General features: G+C 31.5%; 1 protein-coding gene across 1 annotated transcript in view; it reads left to right on the forward strand.

Moving 5' to 3' along the window:
* LOC143068644 (uncharacterized) overlaps positions 1–24780 on the forward strand; it is a 54506-nt gene that overhangs the window by 12861 nt on the left and 16865 nt on the right. Inside the window, exons 3-10 of the mRNA XM_076242866.1 lie at positions 7456–7470; positions 8714–8817; positions 11285–11355; positions 12902–13818; positions 14930–15049; positions 20290–21027; positions 22102–22452; positions 23756–24115. Of these exons, the coding sequence (XP_076098981.1) occupies positions 7456–7470; positions 8714–8817; positions 11285–11355; positions 12902–13818; positions 14930–15049; positions 20290–21027; positions 22102–22452; positions 23756–24115 (2676 nt within the window). The remainder of the gene's footprint in view (positions 1–7455; positions 7471–8713; positions 8818–11284; positions 11356–12901; positions 13819–14929; positions 15050–20289; positions 21028–22101; positions 22453–23755; positions 24116–24780) is intronic.

Genomic DNA, 24780 nt, shown 5'->3' on the forward strand with positions numbered 1-24780 from the left:
GAATCATTTGCATGACTTTGTTTAAAAACCATAGTTAAATTGACAGTTAAAGGGTAATACTATTTTTAACTTTTGAAATGATACGTTTATAAATACTATTAGCTTAAATTAAAAGCAATTTTAAACATCTGAACAACAATTTCCTTTTGTTTTTATTGCATGCGTAAAGACTTATTAGGATTAGAGCTAGTTTTACTTGTGAACAGATTCAAGTTAAATGTACAGTTGCAATCAATTAACAGTTTTAGCTCTATTTAACCATTCAAATAACAATTGCTTCCTTTGTATATAAAACGGGTGTTAGCTTTTACGATCGTTGCAAAACTTAAATAAAGACAGTTTATGATTTCTTCAGTTTGAACTGCACACTGTATTCATACATCAATGCCAGGTATTACTAAGTACAATTCGTTGATATTGACATTATGTCTGACTGTTTAATTTCGTTTCTATGTAAAGTTAATATTTTTTTATATTATAAAAAAAGCACGATATCTAAGAATTATGTATTGATTGACCCTCTCTTGTACAAATTTTTTCATGCTATTCTTTTTTTAAGCCGTTTAATCACACTTTAAGATAAAGATATTAAATTGTCCTCAAAAACCGAACGAACTAATAAAACAAAGTCAAGCAATCAATTGAAGTCAGTTCTTTAGCTATTCCATTGAGACCATAAGTTTGACTTCATAAAAATTTGTCTTGAGCGTGAGCGTATCTGATAAACAAAACTCTAGATATTACGTTTCCAGCGCGCTTAAATCAAAAGAGAAGTGTTCTATCTCCCTCAATTTCATTCACTTAAATCGTAAGCAAAAACCCAAATATATTACAATCTTGTCAGCCTTAATCTACCAATTGGAAACAGAACGGCTGAGGCTCTGAAATTGTTGATAAACTCAGAGAATTAAAGAAAAACTAAATTGATTCATGAAAGCACATGCTTGGATACATAAATTATACTAGTTTCCTTGTTATAATGCTGAGTCGTTGAAGTGCTCCGCGAAAGGTCTTTCTAAATTATTATCATGAAATTTATCAGTAATGAAAGCAGGGCTTTACTACACGTTACTAATTTCCAAAACGCGCGTCTGGATTACTAAATTATAATCCTGGTACCTTTGATAACTATATATTCTTCCATATATATATATGTAAATTTGGTTTTGAAGATTGTTTGTAACTGTAGAAAAGTTATTTCAAACTGGATAGTACATCATCATTTTTAGGATAAGTGTAAACTTTAAATTCTCTTAATACTGTAGTAAACTTATTCTATAACATTGTGTTTATTGGTTTTAATATTGATTTTGTTCTCAGTAAATTCAAAGCAAACTAAATATTATTTTTATATACATATGCATATTCATGGTTCTACAATCTGTCGATATCTGTATCTTGGCATTGCACAATGTCGTCTTTTTCTCTGACAGTTTAAGACCTATTTTCATTAAATTATCTGGATGTTGAATGAGTACTGATTGATAATTTATATGTTGCTGCAAGATATTTTTGCATTTATTGTTATTGGCTTTGAACTAGCTATCAGTAACTGCATGTGCTCATATGTGTGTACTTGGCGTCTTTGTGTTGTTGGGATTTTCACCTATCCTGTCCACTGTTATTATGTCTCTTGTGGAAATTTGGCTCATTTTCAACCATACCACATCTTTTTAAGTTATTGTGATAAAACCTAATCTTGAGGCGTTGTGAACCAGATGTGGACACTAACGATCTGTTAGAATACATACAATATGAAGCATTTGACTATTTCAACCTTTTACACAAATCTAGTCCATACCAGCCTTAATACAAATTAAAGGATTGGTCTTGCTTTGTAGAAACAAGTATCCTGTCTTATCGAGGAATTATTCACGCTAAGTAACAAACACTTCGAATTAAAATAAAACATTCTTTGAGACTGACATTTATATATCAAGTTCTTGATTATAAAAACCCTAAACTACGTAAATGATCATAAATAATAATAAATATCCTGAGGTCACATGACCCAAGTATTAAGTCACATGACTTAAGCATGTCAGGTGACAATAATGTACTTTAACATCTAACACATGTTAAAAAAAAATAATATATTATTCAATATTGTATAATACACACTTTTTTGTCTTCTTCTTTTACTTTTTATCTTATTTTATTTTTGAAAACTTTGTGTTGTACACTCTGATGTTGTGTATAATCATGTTTACCTGAGTAGTTTAGATATATGATCATATATGATCTTAGTCTAAAATACCACAGTTTTCAAATAAGTTAAAACTTCGATTATGATTCAAAACATCACGAAAATTATGGTCAACTTACCTTTTAAATTAGACAAACTGTCTAAGTATTATGAATTAAATTTATTCAAATCACAAAGATGATGATGGCAAACACGATGCACACATGATGCACAGTTATCTAATATTAAAAACCACTATCGGACGGAAGTGAAATTCTCCGGTGAACATGAAATCATTTAAAATATTGTAATATTGTAATGTAACATAAATTTACTTGTATTAGATATTCTCCCTGGATACCTAATAACTAATATATCAGGGATACTTAGTGCAATGCTGTACACTAAGTAAATTGTTAACAGCAATAGAGTGCAATAAAAATATATTATCCACGTTAAAAAAAAAAAAAAAAAAGTTCTTGATTTCTAGTTTAACAAAATAAATGTCACGTTTGGAGGTTGTGTTTTGACCAAGCAGTCAGCACTCTCATCTGAACAAACTTTGCTTGTTTAATTTCCGACTTGTTTCTCGTTTCATTATTCACACCAAACATGTAAAAAAAAAATCACAAACATAATGATCCCCGAAGTAAATTCAAAATGGAAAGTCCCTAATCAAATGGCAAAATTAAACGATATAACACATCAAACGAATGGACATTAACTTTCATAATCCTGACTGGGTACAGGCGTTTTTAAATATAGAAAATGGCAAATTGAACCTAGTTTTATAGCGCTAAACCTCTCACTTTTACAACAATTACGTTCTGCTATATGTGGATGTTGTATTCTCACTTAATAGTTAAAAAATTTATGACTATGTCGAACTTATATATCCCACTGAATTTAATATAAAGCATATAACAGATACAGTGAGGTATGATTGAATCCTTTCTTATTGACTTACGTCTGGAATTTGAAAATGATGGTTGGTTAAGAACAGAGCTTAACCACAAAAGTTATTATTTTAGCTTCCCAATTGTGAACTGTACATTACACAATTCGTTTTTTATCATGGTTATTTTGAAACCGTTATTTTTTTAAATTTTAAGTAACAATACTGAATTCATTTTACAAATGTACCTGCTACAACCAGTCATGTAATATCATTAAAGGAGATGTGACATGATTTTTTTTTTTTTTTTTTTTTTTTAAATAAATATTTATTTATACATAATTTCCCCCAAAAAACATCGATAACAATATAATTATCGTTTAAATGGATAAAAAATAAATTTAAATGTATCGATCTGTCGCCATACTAATTATGCATATTTCAATCCCGGAAGTCACTCAGAACGAGGCTGTGACGTCAGTGGTTACATCAATCATATTTGACTGACGGGTGTAAAGGCATAATAAGCGCAATTTCATATTCGAATATCTTCCAACAAAACCCATGACAGTGATTAAAAATGGTTCTATGTTCTGCCAGTAGCTGCAACAATAGGCATAAGGACAATTTGATAAAAAAAATCCGTTTTCTGAGTTACCCGCAGACTAGTCCCAGGAAGAGATAGGACTTCCTACCAAGCACTAGTCATAGACTTTGTTCCTCCCACTTTACAAATGCATGTTACGATCGTGACCCAGAAGTTATGAAGAATCTCGAGGGATGTCCTACCATGAAGCCAAAACTTCGTCCAAATGCGGTACCTGACATTCCATTGACACAACCAACAACAGCTGAGCCCCACCTGAGCGGGGAGCTTGTGAGAAGCGGAGAATTGCTGAGGGAGAAAAAAAATCTTTTTCTTCGCAAATATTTTTTGCGTCCCTTATTAATAATTGTTTTAATAGTTTAGTCATATTTGTGTATAATTCTATAGCCAAATATATCTCAATGTTTAAAGTTTGGTATTGTGTACCTCCTGCGTGTACCTCACTACCTGTTCACGTGTTCAGGTGTGTACACTGGAATTGGACATAATAAATTAAAAGTCATCAACATCGACCAGAAGTTACAGGTATGCGGCACACTTTCTCTGCAGTGCTGGGTTACCTTTGAAGTTGAAAGCTACAGGTGTCATGCCCCCGGGTGGTGATATATGACATCGGCAATACGCACTATTGCGTAACATGCGTCGAATCTGTGTAATCCATGATCACCTGGTGGGTGCACAGGTGAGGTTGGAAAATATACTAGAGCAATGGTTACAGATATAAGTTACGTAATGCATATCTGTTTAACCTGTTTGAATAAACAATGGTCAATACCTTACTGTCGGATATGGGGGTTTACAGAATAGAGAAAAGAGGACCGACAGTGCAGCTTAAAAAAGGGGGCGGATACAAAATAATGTGTTTGTGAATTTACTTAGTAAAGAATGGAGTATAATAATATTAGATAAGCAAAATAAATAGAGAAAAATAAATAGAGAATTAAGAAGAAATGCTTCTAAAGTAAATAAGTAATTAAAAAAAAAAAGCCTGTTAGCCCCCATAACCAAGGTCGTATATATTAGAGGTTAGTTATACGTCCTTGCCATAACCAATACATAACCTGTAGTGGGTACATACATTTCCTTCTGAGTTTTCTAATTAAAAATTAGGCAGGTATGAAGGGTGTATTGCAAGTTATTAGTACTTACCTATTCTATTTATTTATTAAAAATCATTTTATTTCTTAATAAAAAATAAATTGTGAAGAGATATCAAGTGATGCTTTTAAAATGACAGACCATTGACACAAGGTTATCGTGGTGAAAAATTATATGCAAAAGGTGACTTGAATGAGAAACAAATATTTTGGCTAGTGAATGTACTATGCAAGTCTTTATATTGCATAAGACATGGAGATGAATAACATAGTTTTAACTTAAATAATGCAGATAAATCCAACTGATACAGACCTGGAAGTAGTAGATAATGTATGAGTATAGACTGAGTTAGTTAAAACATATTTACTTGCTGAATTAAAGCAAAAAGGATTAGACACAAGTAAATCATACTTATGAAGTCTTCTCCATAATACAATATAAAATTACAATAATTGTATGATATAATGGACATGCATATAAGGAAAACAGTTTATAGAATAATACTAGTTTTCATACGTAAAAAAAGAGAAAAAGAAAGTTTAAAAAGGCATATGATTCTGTGACGGTGACGTGTGTACTGATGATGACAATGTCATTATGATGTTCCGTGCCAGTAACAATAACCTCTATTAAGGCATAAAAAATCTGTTTGACCATTTTATGAAATTTTGAACATGTTTGAAAATTTGAATAATGTGTTCATTCGAAAGTTCCATGTGTCCGCAAATTAATAGTTTTGTATCTAAAACAATGTTTTCGGATAGCCAGTTGAGATTATTAAATAAGGTTTTTCTACATAATGTGTATTTTGGACAAACAAAGAAGTAATGGTAGACATCATCAATATCTGACCCACAATGACAAGAAGGATCATTTATAAATTTATAATATAAGCTCTTAATAGATCATTGTTTAAGAATGAAGGGGAACATCTCAATTGCGGTAGATGATATTCAATTTCCTTGGGCCGTACAAATGAAACGTTTCAATTTTACATAATGGCCTATCTTTTTTTTAATTCTTTCTGTTATGCATTACTACTCTCTGTTTTCTGTCGTGTAGATAATCCTGAAACCAAGTTTCCGTCAATACCATAAGCTTTCATTTTACATATAAGGCCCCTATGCAAAACTTTGTCGAAGTTGAAGAGAAGTCACAAAATACAAAACAATTATAGACTGAAGATATACCACACGGAAAAAATATCACAAAAAATAAGCCAGTACTCATAGAACATTTTCAATGGGATTATTATGGAGGAGAAAAAGACTTGAATATATATTACTGTTTTAAAACTTCTTTAAATCTTACTTATAATACCCCCCCCCCCCTGTTATGTCATACTTATTACACATTTATTTGGGGCAGCTTTAGTAATTCAAATTTTACACCCAACACTCTTGGTAAGGTGATAGGTAATTTATGACGATTGTTGAGAATTGTTTTTAAATTATAAGAGAGTGATCTTGAAATATTTTATTTTATTACATTTATTCATTTTCGAGTTTAGGAAATTTTTCATGAAGCTTGATTAATGCAAAAAATTTAAATCATGCAAAGGATATAATTCATGCCACAATGAAGCCATTTATAGATACCAAGCCACTTTGACTTGTTGTTTTTATAACTATTATTTGATCATTATTGATATCTATTTTGAATAAATTTTAGTAACAAAGTTACTTAATATATAATAGATCAAGAATTTTGTATTTTTTAAAATTATTTTTTCTTGTTATATGAAAAATAATTTCGAAAATAAATTGTGACTTTTTGTCCTGTGAATTTTTGTCCGTGACTTTTTGGCTGTGACTTTTTGTCCTGTAACTTTCTGTCCTACATTATTTATGACCTGTCTTTTTGTATTATTAAATGTAATTCAATTACCTGTTAAACGTTAACATTTTTAAGAAATATCTCTTTATTTTTGGTGAAATTAATTATGGATTTATATATTATATCGGCATTGCTTGAAAGATCGTCAATGTCGGATGACGAATTTATATCTTCTACTTGATTATTTTCAACAAGTAACGGCTCAAACTAATACGGTTGAATATCTAAAGTTTGAGAATTGCCTTGAAAACTGCTGTCAACACCGTCCATTGTTTAATTTTACAGGAATATGATCGACTTCGTCCTTTTTGAGACATTTTCTCAGATTGTATCCACTGACGTCATCACGATCACGTGACCGGTATCTCATTAAAAATCAAAGATTACGACAAGCGCTGGATTCTTTGACCATTAAAGGGCCGTTAAATGAGGTTTTGACAATAAAAAATTATTACAACATGTTATTTGACCAATATTTATTAATTAATTAAAAACAAAAAAAAAAAAAAAAATTGTGTCACGTCTCCTTTAATCTTCTGAAATAAGCTCTGATAAATTATCAAAATTGATGTTTTGTTTTGTGGTTTGAAAAATCAGATGAACACATGACACATGATTTTTTTTAAATTGCAACAAATCCAAGTATAATAATTTGATGATCATTTTCATTTAAGACCACTACAGGTATGAATTGCTTATTCTAAGTAAGGTAAATCCGGTCTCTTGTGGAGATATGTTTCATTTGCAATCATGCCACATCTTCTTTCTTTATAATAATTGCAGTTACATGTAAGGAATGATAATTGATGTTGATGGTAATTGTTTTTGTTTCAGATAAGACTGAATATGGTGAGTATTTATCTCTAAAAAAATCATGTTATTTGGTTAATTCAAAAAAGTATATAGTGTCACACACTAAAACAAGACATACCAAAGAGCAAACAAAAGATTCCATTTTGAACAGATGTTCCAGGAGAAATTTTAGCTGAAAAGAGTAGTAGCTTACATATTCTGTCTCCTTCATTTCAACTGAAATTCAATCTTCATGTATCTATTTAGTATGTGTTACCTTCTATTGTTTTTACCTCGATTTAAACAGTGTTATTTTAAAGGTATTATGAGAAAAGAACAGATTTGATCTTTTTATAAATTTAATAATAGTTTACCGAATTTCAATAAAAGTTTTATCATTGAAACTATCAACAGTATTCAGATGAAGATGTTAAAATTTCGTCATAAATTTTGTACAATTTTTAAGATAATTTTAAGTCAAATAATTTATTTGTGGTTTGACAAAATTAAAAATAAATTGACCAAAAAACCTCAAAAAGAATAAAACCACACCCAAAACAACAAAATACATTCTATAGAACTGTACATAAGTATATTGCTTGTCTCTTGAAATTATAAACATGACTGCAGTAATGCTAATTGTAAAAAATAAACTGCATGGCTCTGTTTGTGATTTTATTGGGATGTTACAACTTACAAATTACATAAAAAAACATTTTTTTTTTAAATTTCTATGATAACAATTTGATATGCTTCAACTTAAGGATTATGAAATATATATATATATATATATCAAACTTTTCGTTCTTTTTCCTTTGAACTGTAGTGATATGAGGCTAATGTAGTCATAAATAGATAATAAGTTTTATTTCAAGAGGATAATATCATTAGTTAAAACAAATCTTACGTCATGAGTGTAGCGATTACTTTTAGAAATACAAACATAAATCTTCATACCACATCTCCCTATATCTATGTAATGTGATTATATTGAAATAAATCGACAATATAATGAACATGACATATTATATATCATTTTCAAGATAAATGTAAATTAACTTAAGACACATATTTATTTTGATATTTCTTCATTTTAACGCAAAAACTGTGAGAGACGAGAGATAAAGTGGACAATGTTATTTGACTTATTATTTTATTGATGCACATACTAAACGTGTTTTTTTAACAATTGAAGATAGACTACATTACGTTTAAATTCTCCATCATAATTCTGTCAATAATAATAGTCTTCAGATTGTTGTTAATCAATGTGAAATTTTGTAACTTCATTTACATACAGTGAAAGTCAACATGACGGTTACAGTTGACAAGATTTTTACATCAGAGTTAACAGATCCTGGATCAGCAGATTATAAATCATTTACAACAAAATTTAGCAGTGAGGTATACTATAGATACGGTTTTTAGACAGTTTTAGAAGTACATGTTTAAAACGTTACGATTAGACAGTAAAGTCGCCTTAACGGTTATCTCTTTTCTTGAATCATCTGCCTCCAACGGTCAATTTCAAATCCATCAAAACATTTTAGTTGTATAATTGAACTCTTTACAGTGGTCACCTGTCTAACGCGGTCACCGGTCATTAGTTTTTGTACAAAATCGTCATTTCAACATTTAACAACGGTCATTTTTAACGACCTGTACCAAGTTAGGAATATAGCAGTTGTTTTCAAATATGTCGTTTCTATGTACGTTGGCGTTTGTTTTTGTTGCACTTAAGTGTTCCTGTTGTTTCTTCCTTTGTTATTCTCTTATAGTTGATGTCTATTCCTCGATTTTTGTTTGTAACCCGGATTTGTTTTCTCTCTTTCAGTAAATGACTTTTGACAACCGTATAACCACGCAGAAATAGCACAGTAGTGTTGAAAGTGGCATTCAACACCAACCAATCAATCAATCAATTAATCTAATTCTTTGATGATTTAACCCTGCTGATCAATGTTTTGTTTAAACAATACGTCCATATTGTTTAAAAAAAACCCTCTAATCTTCAAGTGGTTGCCGATAATCTCATTAGCTGATTGGCTAAGTAAAAATGGCAAAACCTTTATCAGGTCTCTTGATGAATCGCACTGTATTAACATGCGGGTGTCAGAAAACTTGACAACTTTACAAAAACGTGTAGTACGCGGGAAAATTCGACCGTAATGAATTGTTGTAAAGGCTGTTTTACTGTTACATATCAATATATATATTTCATTATATGCAATGCTTTTAATCAATCGTGGTCTTTTATTAATGTTTGCTGCAATTTGACATAGAAATGCATATATTAAGTTTTTGCGCATCAATTTCTTACCTTTACGAAGTAGATATCAGGAATGTGAAAGGCACTCCAAGCTTTAATTTTTTCGGAAAAAGTAATAATTATCTATCTCAAGAATAAATAACCTTAACTGTATTTGTTAACTTTCAGAACTTTGGGTCTCCAATGTTTCTCAACCTTGTTTTTTATTTGGGTTCCCTTGGATATGTATTAGTTAATTTTAGTCTGTGATGCATGATTGTTTTTTATTATCAACTGTTTTTTTGGCTTTTAACTAGCTTTCAGCAGCTGCGAATACTCTCACATTGTTCGTTCGTATTTTGCGGCCCGTTGATACACTTTGTAAAGTATCTTTGTTATTTAAAGTGTACTTATTTAGTGTTATATCTCGTCTCACTATTTTTAATATATACCACAGTATTTTGTATGACGATAAAGTTTAACTTCTCTTCTCGTACTATGATCATACACAATATTTCCATACTCTATACCGTACAACAATATTATTTTTATCTACATGTGCATGTTTTGTTCTTTGGCTGCATATTTTCCAAGGTTAGGCATGTCTCACTCCCTCCTTTTTTTTAAATTAATTTTGTATTTTCCTTGTGTCATAGATAAAATTTATTTGTTTAATGTATGTTCACTAGTATTTGTTAATATGTATATATGTCTTTTGATTGATTTAAGGCATTTCAATTGGTATTTAATAGTGTGTGTTTCTATTGTTGGGATGTGTTATAATATATTCTTATTCAGTGGATGTCGTTTGTTGATGTGGTTCATAAGTGAATTTCGATTCTCGTTTTTCCTAAAAATGAAACCGTTGGATGGGTTTACACTAGTATTTGTTTGGACTCGTTATAGCTTGCTGCTCGGTGTGACCCAATGTTTCGTGTAGAAAGTCGTACTTCGACCTATAATGGTTTACTTTTACAAAAAATGACTTGGATAAAGAGTGGTCTCTTTGGCACTCATACCAAATCTTCTTATCTTTTTTTATTTTTTTTTTTATTTGAGCGTCAGTGGTGAGTCTTTGGTAGACGAAACGCGTGTCTGGTATGCACATTTGTAATCATGGTATCTTTTATGTGTTTGTTTAGAGAAACAGATTCATATATTTATTTTTGTGGATTTCAAGATTAATTTCGATAGTTTTCAAGTCTGCGCCTGCTTTTTAACTATTTCAATTGAATTGGTAAAATCCAATAATCCAATAGTTCCAATGTAAGAATCTAAAATTAATATTCGCAAGATGAAACATTTCAGACAACTGCAATATGCTTAATCTTGGAACATATTAAACAGGAAGAAAAAATCAACATTACAAAAAAAACTAAACGCCAAGGAAAATTCAAAACGGAAAGTCCCTATTTGAATTGCAAAATCAAAAGCTCAAACAGACCAAGCGAATGGACAACAACTGTCATTTACCTGACTTAAATGGTATATAATGACTTGCACTGTCTTAATTACTTTGCAATTGCTGAAATAAAAAGGTCTGCTATCTAAATACACTAATGACATTAACATGTTATTTCTCGTCTATTGATTAAATTGTAATTCATTCAATATTTGTTTCAGATAGGAAAAGCATACAAGGGTGAAAATAGCTCATTAATTGGTTATTATGGATGTAAAGTCACTAGCTTAACGTAAGTGAGAAAGAAATAGTTAAATAAGTCTGACATATATGAGGCTGATTCCCAGTAAAACTTAATCTTCATCCGGTGCACTCTAACTTTCAAAGCCGTTACTTAATAAGTGGGAGAGCATTTAAACACACAGAATCGAGAACATCTTCGATGTTCGTACTCCAATACACTTTTTATAGTGTTAAATGGTATTTTTGATCTTAACATTGCATAATGTTTCAGTCATAATTAGTCGTTCACCTTTTCTTCAGAGGTATCTACTGAATGAGTGCAATACTGTTTAAACTATTTGCTTCAATTCAATACAGTTCAGTAGCTTTTTAGACATTTAAGTGAAGTGTTCAATACTGGTAGTTAAACAACTACTGAACAGTCTGTACATACAATGCATTGACTAAAAGTGTATTATCTGACCAATATAGAGTTTACCGCCGTGGAGGAATCTAAATATTAAATAAAAGACTGAAAATTACTAAATAACTTGTCAGTTTATTTTCAATTAATGAGTTTGAATATTCCATTGGTATCCTTAGCCTCTGTTTATATAAACTTCACAATGACCGTTTTTGAAACAAACGTGATTTATTAGTGTGATTCCAAATAAACTCATCATAGATACCAGGATTCGAATTTTATATTTGACCAAGTCGAGCGTTTCGTCTACATAAGACTCACCAGTGAAGCTAGAATTAAAAAGAAGCTGTAAACTAACTTATAGAAGACATGTTGATATGTTTAACATTATGTATCTTCCAAATATGCTGCTCCGAATGTTCATGACAAAATTTATCATCAAACGTCGCAAAACGCTGTCAAAATTAAAATTGTGATGAATATTGATCATGCGATCTTTCCATGCGATCTTGCAAAGACTTATAATGAAATAGTGCATTAGGTATGTGGAGGTTTTGCTAATAATAGGACTTGAAATAAAAGATGCCACAGTTTGTGTTAGTACGGCATGTGACTGTATAATGACTATATACTGCTAAAAGTTTTGTCACCAAGAAAAACTTCAATCTGTTAGTTAATATGCGTGCCACCTTTCTAATAAAACAACATTTTTTAGTATATATTTCTTACAAATGCAGGTGATCGGCTACGACAAATAGCTTGATCTTGAATACTGGAATTCATTTACATGTTCACACACTTACATAACATTGTTATTAATTATTATTACGTTGGTTGTAATGATTTCATTGATTTCGCAGTTGATTAAAAACCGATAATTATACATGTGAAGTAAACGTGGTTATTTCACTCTTTCACGTCATACAACAATAGGCGTTGTCAAGACGTCAACAACGGCGGAACAAAACAAATTGTAAATGCGTAGAAAAAAGATATAGTTCCTTACATGTTTTACATTAATTTCCTTTTAAAAAAAGCCATTTGCCAATGTAATAAAAAGAATAACTAATAAAAGAATTCAAATATCGAAAAATAATCAACTTGTGACCAAACAATACTGATAATGTATGTGTTGTTCGGTCACTCGTTGAAAATTCTTCGATTAGTTATTCTATAAATAATACAATTACAGGAATGGAAGCATCATTGTTACCTATATTATATACTTCACTGGTACGACGAATCAGCAGGTTACACTAGAAGCTGTTAAGACAATTTTGGAAACACATTTGAATGTATCGGCTTCTCTGTTAGGAGACTTAGTAATTGTAACAGGTTCTGTTACCGTTTATAACGTGGAAACTGAAACACTGTCGTCACCACCAACTGTTGAAGAATCAGCTACTACAACAACCACATCAATCACAACACCACATATTGAAACAACAACAGAAATTGTTGTACCATCAACAGTTACTATGTCGGATTCAGAAACTGTCCAAACTACAGAGGCGACAACGTTAAACACTAAACAAACAACAATAGAAACTACTAGCCTCATAACCTCATCAACAGGAGCGACAACACCAAAAACTGTTCAGACAACAACGAAAACCGCTATTTCCACAGTCCCACCAACAGAAGACACAACGACAGAACCTAAACAATCAACAATGGAAATTACTACTTCCACAGTCCCACCAACAGAAGACACAACGACAGAACCTAAACAAGCAACAATGGAAACTACTACTTCCAAAGTCCCACTAACAGAAGACACAACAACAGAAACTGTAGAGTCAACAACGGAACCTGCATCCTCCTTAATCTCGTCAACAGAAGAGACAACAGCCAAAACAGTACAGTCAATAGGGGAAACTAGCACCCCCTCAGTTTCATTAACAGATGAGACAACACCAAAAACTGTGCATTCAACGACGAAAATTATTACTGCCTCAAGCTCATCAACAGAAAACACGACACCAAAAACTATGCAAACGGAAACTACACCACCAATCATTGATTCAACAGTAGAATCAATGTCGAGTCAATCAACAAACCATGTGTCAGAGGTAACAACAACCTTACAAACTGACAAGAAAACCGAAGGTACGTCAATCAAAATAAAAAAAAAAACATACAAGGCAAATGTTTAACAACACAATCACAATCAACAATAACAATAATAATCAAAAACAGATAAAAATTATTAAACAGTATATTATATCGAACTCGTAATACACACATCGTTATCTATTACTCTAACATTGATGGGAACATGAATATTTTTAAAACCTTATAAACCACCAGAAATGACTACACCCTTAGTGACTATAAAACAAACATATTAATCAACTACATCAAACAATATAAATGCAGCATAAGGAACAGTGACGCTATTGACAAAAACAAACTTGACTGCTGCAACTTAAGCTACACTAATTAATACAGACGTGTGCGTTAATTGAAAATTATAAAGAAACTAAGGTCCCAATTCCCTCAGGCAAAGTTGATATTAGATTGGTTAGAATATTTTTAAATACATAGTGGTTAAATAGCTCTTCTGCTGTTTCGGTTCTTATACATTTTCGACACTCTAATATCGACTTTTAGCGTTGCTGATGAAGGTAAATCAAGAAAACCGCATCGGAGACATGAAATTAAAACACGTCGTTTTCATTTTTAACAGCACTGGGTTGATAATTATACTGGATGACGTTCAGTCCCGAGGATATCAATAGCCCAGTAGTCAGTACGTTGTCACTGATATAATTGAAAACAAACCTTTCTAAAATGCGTTTACATTTAAAAAAAACATGTAGAAAATAGGTTTCCACTCCCCCAGGCAAAGTTAGCCTGAGATGGATTTTTTTAAAGTATTGGCTATAAAGCTCTTCAGCTGTTTCTTTTTTTTTTTTTTTTTTTTTTTTTTTTTTTTTATATACATATTATGCATCTTCGGCCTTCAAACATTCGACCTTGAACGTTCCTGATGAAGGTAGATCCAAAAAATCGCTTCGAACACCTGAAAATAGTTACCTCCTTTTATTTTTATTTTATCACCAACAAATGATGCATGTATTATGTCGTCATATACTGAATCTACATCATCAATACCATCCACGAAATCTAAAATACCCTGAACTTTTTCCTAAACATAATAAAACAATGTGTCATTTGTGCTCTACATATAAAACTAATACGTTAGTAAATATTTCAGCAACACAAGAACCAACTTCAAGTAAAACAACACCAACAAAAGAATCAATATCTTCTACCATACAAGAAGAACCGACTACATTGACAAGTACCATTTCTACGTCCAGTACCGAAGCATTGTGTAAGTATTGTAGTATATGAGTATGTTTCAAAGACATACATGTGCGATAGCTTTTTATTTATGGTTGCTTATGTCTGTGATTTGTGGAAATCTGATAGGGTTTTGGTTGTACAAAATTTGTTCATAACCATCATCCAACGAACAAATAAAAAAAGTAACTGCAAAATACATAGTTCTACAGCAAAATTCTTAAGTAAAAATGTTTTTTTATATATTGAACATTTTCTAATGATTTATATACCTGTATGGAGTTATTTTCGTTCAGACCCATAGGTCATGGTACTATTTATAAGTAACCAGAATTAAATTGTGTTAAAAGAAAACCTTAGTTTCTCGTTTGAATTGTTTTACATTGTCTTATCGAGGCCTTTTATAGCTGACTATGCGGTATGAGATTTGCTCATTGTTGAAGGCCGTATCGTGACCTATAGTTGTTAATGTCTGTGTCATTTTGGTCTTTTGTGGATAGTTGTCTCATTGGCAATCATACCACATCTTCTTTTTTATATAAACATTTAGAATCAAATTATTTAAACACAAATTTCAGTTTTGAAATCTTAAAACATTTTGCACACTCTAACACACTAGAACGCCAGTTGTGGTTGATATATGCATCACCTATTAGTTTCCGCAACTTATATGTACAGCCCGTAACAGAGTAGTGATTGAATTCGCGTTTCTTTACCGTCAGAATAAGTTACGTTATCGACAAACTTATTTCAGAAGTGATATAATTTAATTTTCTTCATCGACAAAATATTTCATGTCCAACGCGTAAGTTTTCATTGTTTAAGTCGAATTTATTTTAACACAGTAAAACATTTTTTATAATCAACCTCTGTCATTGGCATTTTCATTTTAACAGTAAAGGATGAAATACGGGATCTCCGAAATTTCTATCATTTGTTACGAGGAAATCATTATTCAATCGAACATATGTCTTTGTTCATGACACATATTATGAAATACAAAGGAGTTGAAATGATCAAATACTTTCGAACTGACGGAAACAAAAATACATAATCTAGAATGTGTGTTCTGTCATAAACAATAATGGCTTCGTCGTGCGAATCGACGAGATAATGTTACATGTAACTGGTGTTAGCTGTAGAAACAGTTGGTGCGACCTCGATAAAATCTTTATCAATTTAATATAAGCGATACATATTCATAACTACAATGAGTCCGTTAGTTTTCTCGTTTGAATTGTTTTATCGGGGCCTTTTATAGCTGACTATGCGGTATGGGATTTGCTCATTGTTGAAGGCCGTACGGTGACCTATAGTTGTTAATGTCTGTGTCATTTTGGTCTTTTGTGGATAGTTGTCTCATTGGCAACCATACCACTTCTTCTTTTTTATATAATGGATTTATTGGAGTCACATCCACTGTTTCTACTGTAAACATGAACTTGTCGGTTAGTGCAATGAACACACTTTTAAAGATTGAGATTGTTGGTTTATTCTTTACACATTCGAGGTATTAAAATTATTTCAGTGTTTATTTAAAGTTAAATTGATTTTCAAATCTCTTCTGTTTAAAATTGCCGAAACTTCCGTTTAAGATTTCTGTAGTAAACTCACAGGCACTTGTCTCAGAAACACAAGTGCCTGTGAGTAAACTATCTATTCTATAGTTAAGACCATTTTATAATAAATACGCTTTTGTATAAGAATACTTTCTTTATAGAAGTATAGATTTGATGGTTATAGATTTTTTTTTATAACTTTCATTATTGTGACGACGCGCTATGAAATTCAGATTAATTTATAAATGAAGTTGTATATAAATTTTTGGTCATAAACACAAATCTTTTAAACAGGTCGACGAGTGCGTCAATGTTACAGTAGTCTGTTTACTGTAACTTACTAAGCTTGGCCCGATTCATCTGTCATTTATGGAAACTAATTCACCACTTTCTGAGACATTCATTTTTATTTCACCATCAGACATGGAGCTACATTTGTAACTAAAGGAAAACTCTCAAATTAAAGAAATTTGACATGATATACTGAAACTTTCTTATAATCAATTAAACGACTGCTTTTCTTAGATATGTGATTTTTCATGGTCAAACTTTTTCATTGTTAACGGACATTTTGAGATTTTTTATTGTAAAAAAATGGTGTTTTTTTTTTTTAAAGAAATCAACATTCAAAATTTAGAACTTCATGAACATGTACAGGAAGCTGAATTATTGCACATCTATGTGCTACTTAAAATTGTACTTCGATCTGTTGCCTCCTTAAAATGTTCTGACCGTCCTAAGATTTAATGTACGGAAATGTTTCGGTATATTAAATTCAAATCCGAATTGAATGTTTATGACACACAAAAAGAGAAACCAGAATTTCTTGATGACCAAACGTATGTAGTGAGATTCCACCCTTGTTGAAAGCCTTGTGGAGACCTCTAGATTTTTAAATTCCCTCCGTTTTTCTCATGGATAGAGTGTGGTCTCTCTGTAAATTACCCCATATCTTTTCATTTTCCTATTTACCGAAGGTTCCATGTGAAAATTTCCATTGGATCATATCTGTTAAACTAAATGTACAAAACAGGCTCAAGAAAAGGCGAAATTTCTTTTTCAAACCTAAACTAGAAATCCATTTTTTTCTAATAGAGCACCTTACATTATCGTCAATGAGTTCAGGCATGTGAAAAATTATATAATCATATAAGAAAGAAACCCTGAACAGGCTTTTAGCAGTATTTTTTACCTATTTAATATAAGTAAATATTAACATGTACATGTATTTGATAAAGTACAGATATAACAAAGAAACTGCCCGGTATCCGACGTAAGAGTACACTTTTTACTGCACGCGTAGTCGGGTGCCTTCTCTACGAGGACACTTGTACTCAACTACGCGTGAAGTATGAGTACAGAATCGTCCCATACAGGACATTTTTTTGCGTTATCCTAGTATATTATCCGACGGTTAAGAATAGAATCTGATCAAATTTTGAAGTTGAACATGTGGGAATTTTTTATTTTTGCCACGGACCATTTAATTTTCATGGAGGAAGGGGCCTGGTAGTTTTTAGAAAACAATATTCTGACCCTGATTTTGACTTAAAAAATCTGCTGCCTCAATATTTTGACATAGGAAAAAAAAATTGTCAACAAAATTTTCCTGTATAAACTGTAATAGAAAACAGAGAAAATGTGTATATGAGACACAGATGCCCCCGCCAAACCGGAAGTAGACGAATGACAGACCTGAAAAGGGGAGACACGGTACAATTCACCTTGATAAAGCTTCAGACCAAAACAGTTTGACATGTGAAACGGACGAAGACATATTCTAACAGAAGTACAAATACCAGTCCTCCCTTTTGTGTATACATATGAGAAAACATTTCAAAGTTATTGATTGAATTCAAATCCATCACACATACGGTACACATTGTAGTCCGAAAAAATAAAGGACTTCATTCCTAACAAACACTTTTTAGTTGTTTACCAGTATATTTCTTATAGTTTTGGGTAAAATTGTAAAGGAAATAATACTATCAAGACGTCCTTCCATAAATCTTTTTTTTCTGTTCTGACTTTGAAGAAATGACTACTTTTCGCCCAATCGAAATGGTGCATGGACATACATGTATTTTGTTTCATATTATTAGAATTATTTTCAATATTATCGGTATTAAACTTGATTATCGACACATGAAAGTTTGTCAGCATTGTCAATCTTTTTAACATTAAAGTACCAATTGTTCGGTCACTACTCAATTAAGTTTGTCGATAACGTAGCTAATTTTGACGGTAAAGAAACATCAATTCGATCACTTCTCTGTTACGGGCTGTATGTATGTTATATAATATTATATCATATAAAGTATAACACAACATGTTTGATTTGAGTCTGATGAAAGAAAGACAACTGTAGGGTAAATGTTCCGGACCATATGAGTATTTGGACCATATGCGTATGGTCATGACAATATGCGTTTACTCATATGGTCGGACCATATGAGTATAATACTCGTTTGGTTATTAACGGGCCGAACCCTATGAGTATTTGGACCATATAGGTATTCTTTTTAAATTACATTATAAAAGTTTCAATAATACAAAAACTTTATTTAAAAAACCAATGATGGTTACATGACAATGTATTATTTTATAACTAAATATTTTAGTTTTCATCGCTAATTACATTCTTGCATGTAGGCTTGGGTTGACATTCCGATATGTCTATGGTGTTTTTAAGAAGCTCTAGATCTCAAATATCGTAACATGACTGCAATACAGATATTCACAAGACAACTAGAATAAACTATATTACTTTCCAGTGAATTCTTGTGTAACAGTTCAGTAAGAAATTTTTGGAATTTATTTTTTTAAGTCGACATATTGCCATTTACCATGTTTACGCGTAATAACAAATCGGTAATGACCATCGGTATAAAATATGTTTATTATAGTTTTGACAAGTAAGTAAAATTAACTATGTGAAACTTCTAATTTTTATTTAGCTTATCTTTTTATTATAATATAATAATAACATTACCTATATGATAGCGTCTTTTTTTTATGAACGGTCATACCATATGAATAGTTTAGAAGTACTAAAAGTAAACTGTTACATAGTGTTAATTATCCCAACCATACGCGTACGGTCGGACCATACGCGTATGATCGAACCATATGAGTATATACCCATGTGGTCATGACCATACGCGTTTGGTCCAAATACTCATATGGTCCGAAACATTAATACATGGTCAGTCAAACTTAACAGAATAGAATTCGTGTATGTCAAGTGAGTCTAATATGACTTCCATCATGATGCTTATGACCTCCATCTAAATACTTTTGGCGTTCATCGCGATGATATTATCAGTTTAGGTGTATCTTGATGTTTTGAGCAAGTATCATGATACTTTTGACAAGTATCATGATAATTGCTAAAATCATGGGACATATATTTAACCATCACAATGGAACGTCTTTCATGATGGAGGTATCATTATTTTGACACGAGCGGTCACTTGTACATATCTGATGTGTAAAGTTTATATTTTGTGCCGTTTCATAATCATAACGTATAATAGTTTAATATAGCGTGAATCACAAATTGAAGATATATAATAACATAATTTTTGTTTTCCTTAATCGTAGAAAATGTTTAAAATTGTTATTTTCTGCAATACCAATTTCCGAATAAAAATATCTATGAGTTTATACAGCTTTAAAATTTTATGAATTATAATATTTTTAATAAAAGCAGACACATCAACGTCAGATTCAACAGAGAGAACAACTAAATCAAGCAATGTTCCATGGTTAGACACAACAAAAACAGTAATTTCAACATCAACAGATGATACAAACCAACTCATTACTTCCACACCAATCGACGATACAACCAAACTTATCACTTCAACACCAACAGAAGATACAACCAAACTAATAACGTCTACTCCAACAGATGATACAACCCTAAAAATACCTTCCACCTCAACAGAATATACAACACATGCAGAAGATACAACAAAATCAGCAACATCCACCTCAACAACCAAACTAATAACTTCCACATTCACAGACGATACAACAAAACCAGTAATGTCCACATCAACAGAAGATACAACGGCAACAGTATCTAGTACAGCAATAGTAGACACAACTAAATTAGTAACATCGACACCAACAGAAGACGTTACTCAGTCAGGAACTTTCACATCAACTGAAGAAACAACAAAACCTGTAACGTCAACACCCACAGAAGACACAACGAAAACAATAAGTTCCACACCAACAGAGGACAACACACCGTCAATAACTTCCATTTCAACAGAAGACACACCAACAGAAGACACCACAACGAAAACAGTAAGTTCCATACCAACAGAAGGCACAACCCTGTCAATAACTGCCACATCAACTTCAATGTCAACGACAGGAAGGACGACTTCAGATGAGATAACAACCGTTTCAGGTACCACAACGGAAAGTCAAAATATCGGTATGTCATATTTTGAAATATGAAATATTCAGAAAAATGTTCAGTATGCAAAGTTTCCAGATTAGTTAGAATGTATTATTTAGAGTAAATGAAATTATTGCAAGAAAGAATATATATAAAACCCTGCTCAAGTCATTTAAGGAGAAATGTGTGACTTGAAATTTCCATAATACAGTTACCGATCTCTACCATATCCGTGAGGGAGATTAGCAAATATCTCATGACAAATCTTTATTTTAACTTATAATTTAAGAAAGATTTATTGACATATTTCGACCAAAAAAAAAAAAAAAAATGAGAACAAAACGATCCTTCATTAACATTCGATGAGTAAACATGCATGTCTGAAAAAAATACCATACTGTAAATGATTTAACACTGGATATGTCTCTATATCAGCGTGATTGGTTAAACATAAATAGCAGAATATCATGTGTACCGTCGTATGATGTCACTCCATGTGTATTGTAATAATGGATGTGGCATATAACTTGAACTTGGACGGTATGCAGATTGCACGTGTGCTATTTCAACAGAAAATACGAGTAAAACTGTAAGGAAAAAAAACTAAAAGACTTATTTTTTTAATTGTTATTGATATAAACAGATTTTGGAAATTAAGACTCTTTCCTGACTTATAATGACGTGTTTTAAAGAAATTAATTTTGATTAACTATTTTGAATATAAGTGTTTCGCTTATCACGGATATTATGTCCCGTTTCTCGTAGCTCTAATCTCTGACATGTTTCGTTTAATTTCATCGCCAAATGATATTGATCAGAAATGACCACCACATACGACAGGTATTACATGTGCTAGTGAAACTAACCAATATGCAGAGCACCGAAGAACACTTATTTTTCGAGCTTGAGATTGTATCGATTTTAACAATTGTTTATTTTATCGATATATTTTCGATTTTGTACTTATTGTGTTTTCATTTTAGATTTATATCTATGATTGATTTTTATAACGTCTTCTTTTCAATAAATGACTATTGAGAAAACACAAATGAAACAAATCTTTGCGTAGTTTTAGAATAAAAGTATGATTTCTAACATTTCTTTTTAAAGGACTAAACTGTACAGGTTCATTGAATGGTATTCTTTATTCTGGTCCGGTGGCAATAGTTTGTATCATACAACAGTCTGATGAGTTTGATTATATTGGAATAACTCATGATGAAGAAGCAAGTAATTCGGTATATGGAATCTTGATAAACAAGAATGGTACAACACTTCAAAACAATGTAATAAATCAGGATATAAATGTTACCATTAACAGCATATCAACTATAAACCTTGTTCTTACTTTTGTAAATGTGTCATGTGCAATGGAAGGCTTTTACAAAGTGGCTCTCATAAGTAATATGTCAGGTGAAATGAAAGAATCTGTCAGTAGAAAGATACAGCTGGAAGTATCAAGTGAGTATGTTACACGTGTTGAAACAATGAATAAGACCACCTTTGCACTATTCAGAACTTCTGATTTACTTGTGCGAAAATCTTTATTTGTTTACTCCATGTAACAAATTTCCATATAAGTCTGTTAGGCCCTGTAAACAAACAAATTATAAATTTTCATTAGCGATACAAAATTATCAATGTATATTAACAATTTTGTCCTGTTTGAGTAATTCTATCTTGTTAGAGATTCATGAAGATTCCGTTTGAAAATGATCAATATTAATTTGTAGTTTTCATAGTATGTAAAGGAGGGGAGACAGATACCATGGAGACATTCAAACTCATAAATCGTGTGGACTATTGAATCTTTAATGAGTCATATGGACTTTTGTATGGATGGATTGGGTCAATTTAAAAGCTGAAATTAACACTTAATGCATACCACTAATGCATTCCACGAAACGCTCACATAACTAATAAAGGAAATTTCAAAATCTATCACATTACAACTATATTATATTACTGTAGAATCTAGGCTTTTCGATTGATAGGAAGAGTGACCATCATTTTTTGACATAAGTAAATACAAAAACAAACAAAAAATTAAAAATGTAGAATTAATAGTGGTTTTCCCTAGTTTAATCTCCAATGAAGGTTTTTAATTGTTTTTTTAATTAGAGCGGCACTGATGAGTCTTATTAAGATGATTTGAGTGTCTTGTAAACACAAATAAAGAATCGGAACCTGATATCTTTGATTAATTTAATACATGGCATAATTTAACGCTACCGAAAATTAATTTTAAAACTCAATCAAATTGTTAAAATCTTACATAAATATATATAGGAAGATGTGGAATTATGACAAAACTCTCCATCCAAATGACAATTTATTCAAATGAAACCATTATAGGTCAAGGTACGGTCTTTAACACGGAGCTCTGGTCCACGCCGAACTGCAAGCTATAAAGTGCCCCAAAAAATTACTAGTGTAAAACCATTCTAAAATGAAAAGCAACGATCTGGTCTATTTTAAAAAAAACAGAAACGAGAAACACTAAAGAACCACATAAACAAACGATAACTTCCTGAACATCCGATTCCTGACTTAGGACAGGTGCAAACAGTTACAGCGGGATTAAACGTTTTGATAGTATCAAACGTTCACCCTTTTGTGAAAAAATAAACTTGTAACTTATTATATAAATTTTATAAAGTACCATGTAAAATATGTTACTCCTGGTCAATTTATGTGCATAAACCTCTTGTCATGCATGTGTATTTGAAAATGTCATAACACCTAAATGAAACTAATTTTGTAGGTCCAGCCGATATACCAATTCTAACTCTCAATGCAGACCAGGTGATTGACCTGATATTTAATAACAATACTAACGATTATTTTCGCGCCGAAGGATTGCATCAATGCGAAGGATACGTTGGACGTCCTCCAAGCAATCTGGAGATAACTATTACATATAATAATGGGACAAGTTTTCAGACGATTTCTCTGGAGAATATTTATTTAAATATTAGCAAAATGTCCGATGGATGCAGAAATAAGGAATTAATCAAATTTGGATTGAGGTTTACACCAGGAATGGTCGGTTCCAAATTGCGGTGTGGCGTGAAAGATAGTGCCAATGACTTTACATTAAGCGAGGAACTGAGTTTAATTCCAAGTAGGTATACAATGGCATTTAATTAAACAAATGAAAAGGTACTTAAAAAACCCACAAAGATGATACAAAACACACTGTTGCATGTTTTTTTTCTAGATATGTAGTGCATTTCATACCATATTTTTTACACAAACAAATCACAAATTTACAGTTCGAAGTTCATGACCTCATGATAATTGAACAAAAACATGTTATGTATGAATGTTGGAAATTTCACACTTTTGATTACAGCAAATTATTAAATGCATGTAAACCAAGGTGAATATGATTAAATTGATTATTTGAAATTGCGACTTATGATAAGCGAAAAAGAAAAATGGAACATATCAAATGACGATTTACACAAAAGTCGAAACAACAAACTAACAATGCCATGTTGGAAAACAACAACCAAACACGACAAAAGACAACATTTCAAAAATCAACATTGAAATTAACGATTAAGCAATACATTTCCGCGAAAAAATCGGTGGTGATATAATATGCTATGGAATTGTGAATATATTCGGTTAATCACGTTGCACCCATCAGTGCGTCTAAGTACTCTTTTGTTATCAAATCTGTTGGTCACATTTTAGGAAAATATGACGGAAATGTGGTAACGACAATTGGAACTGATCGCCAATATATAAAACTGATATTCCATAACGTTCAATCAGTTTGGG

This window comes from Mytilus galloprovincialis, chromosome 3 (genome assembly GCF_965363235.1).
Source record: "Mytilus galloprovincialis chromosome 3, xbMytGall1.hap1.1, whole genome shotgun sequence".
Taxonomy (NCBI): Eukaryota; Metazoa; Mollusca; class Bivalvia; order Mytilida; family Mytilidae; genus Mytilus; species Mytilus galloprovincialis.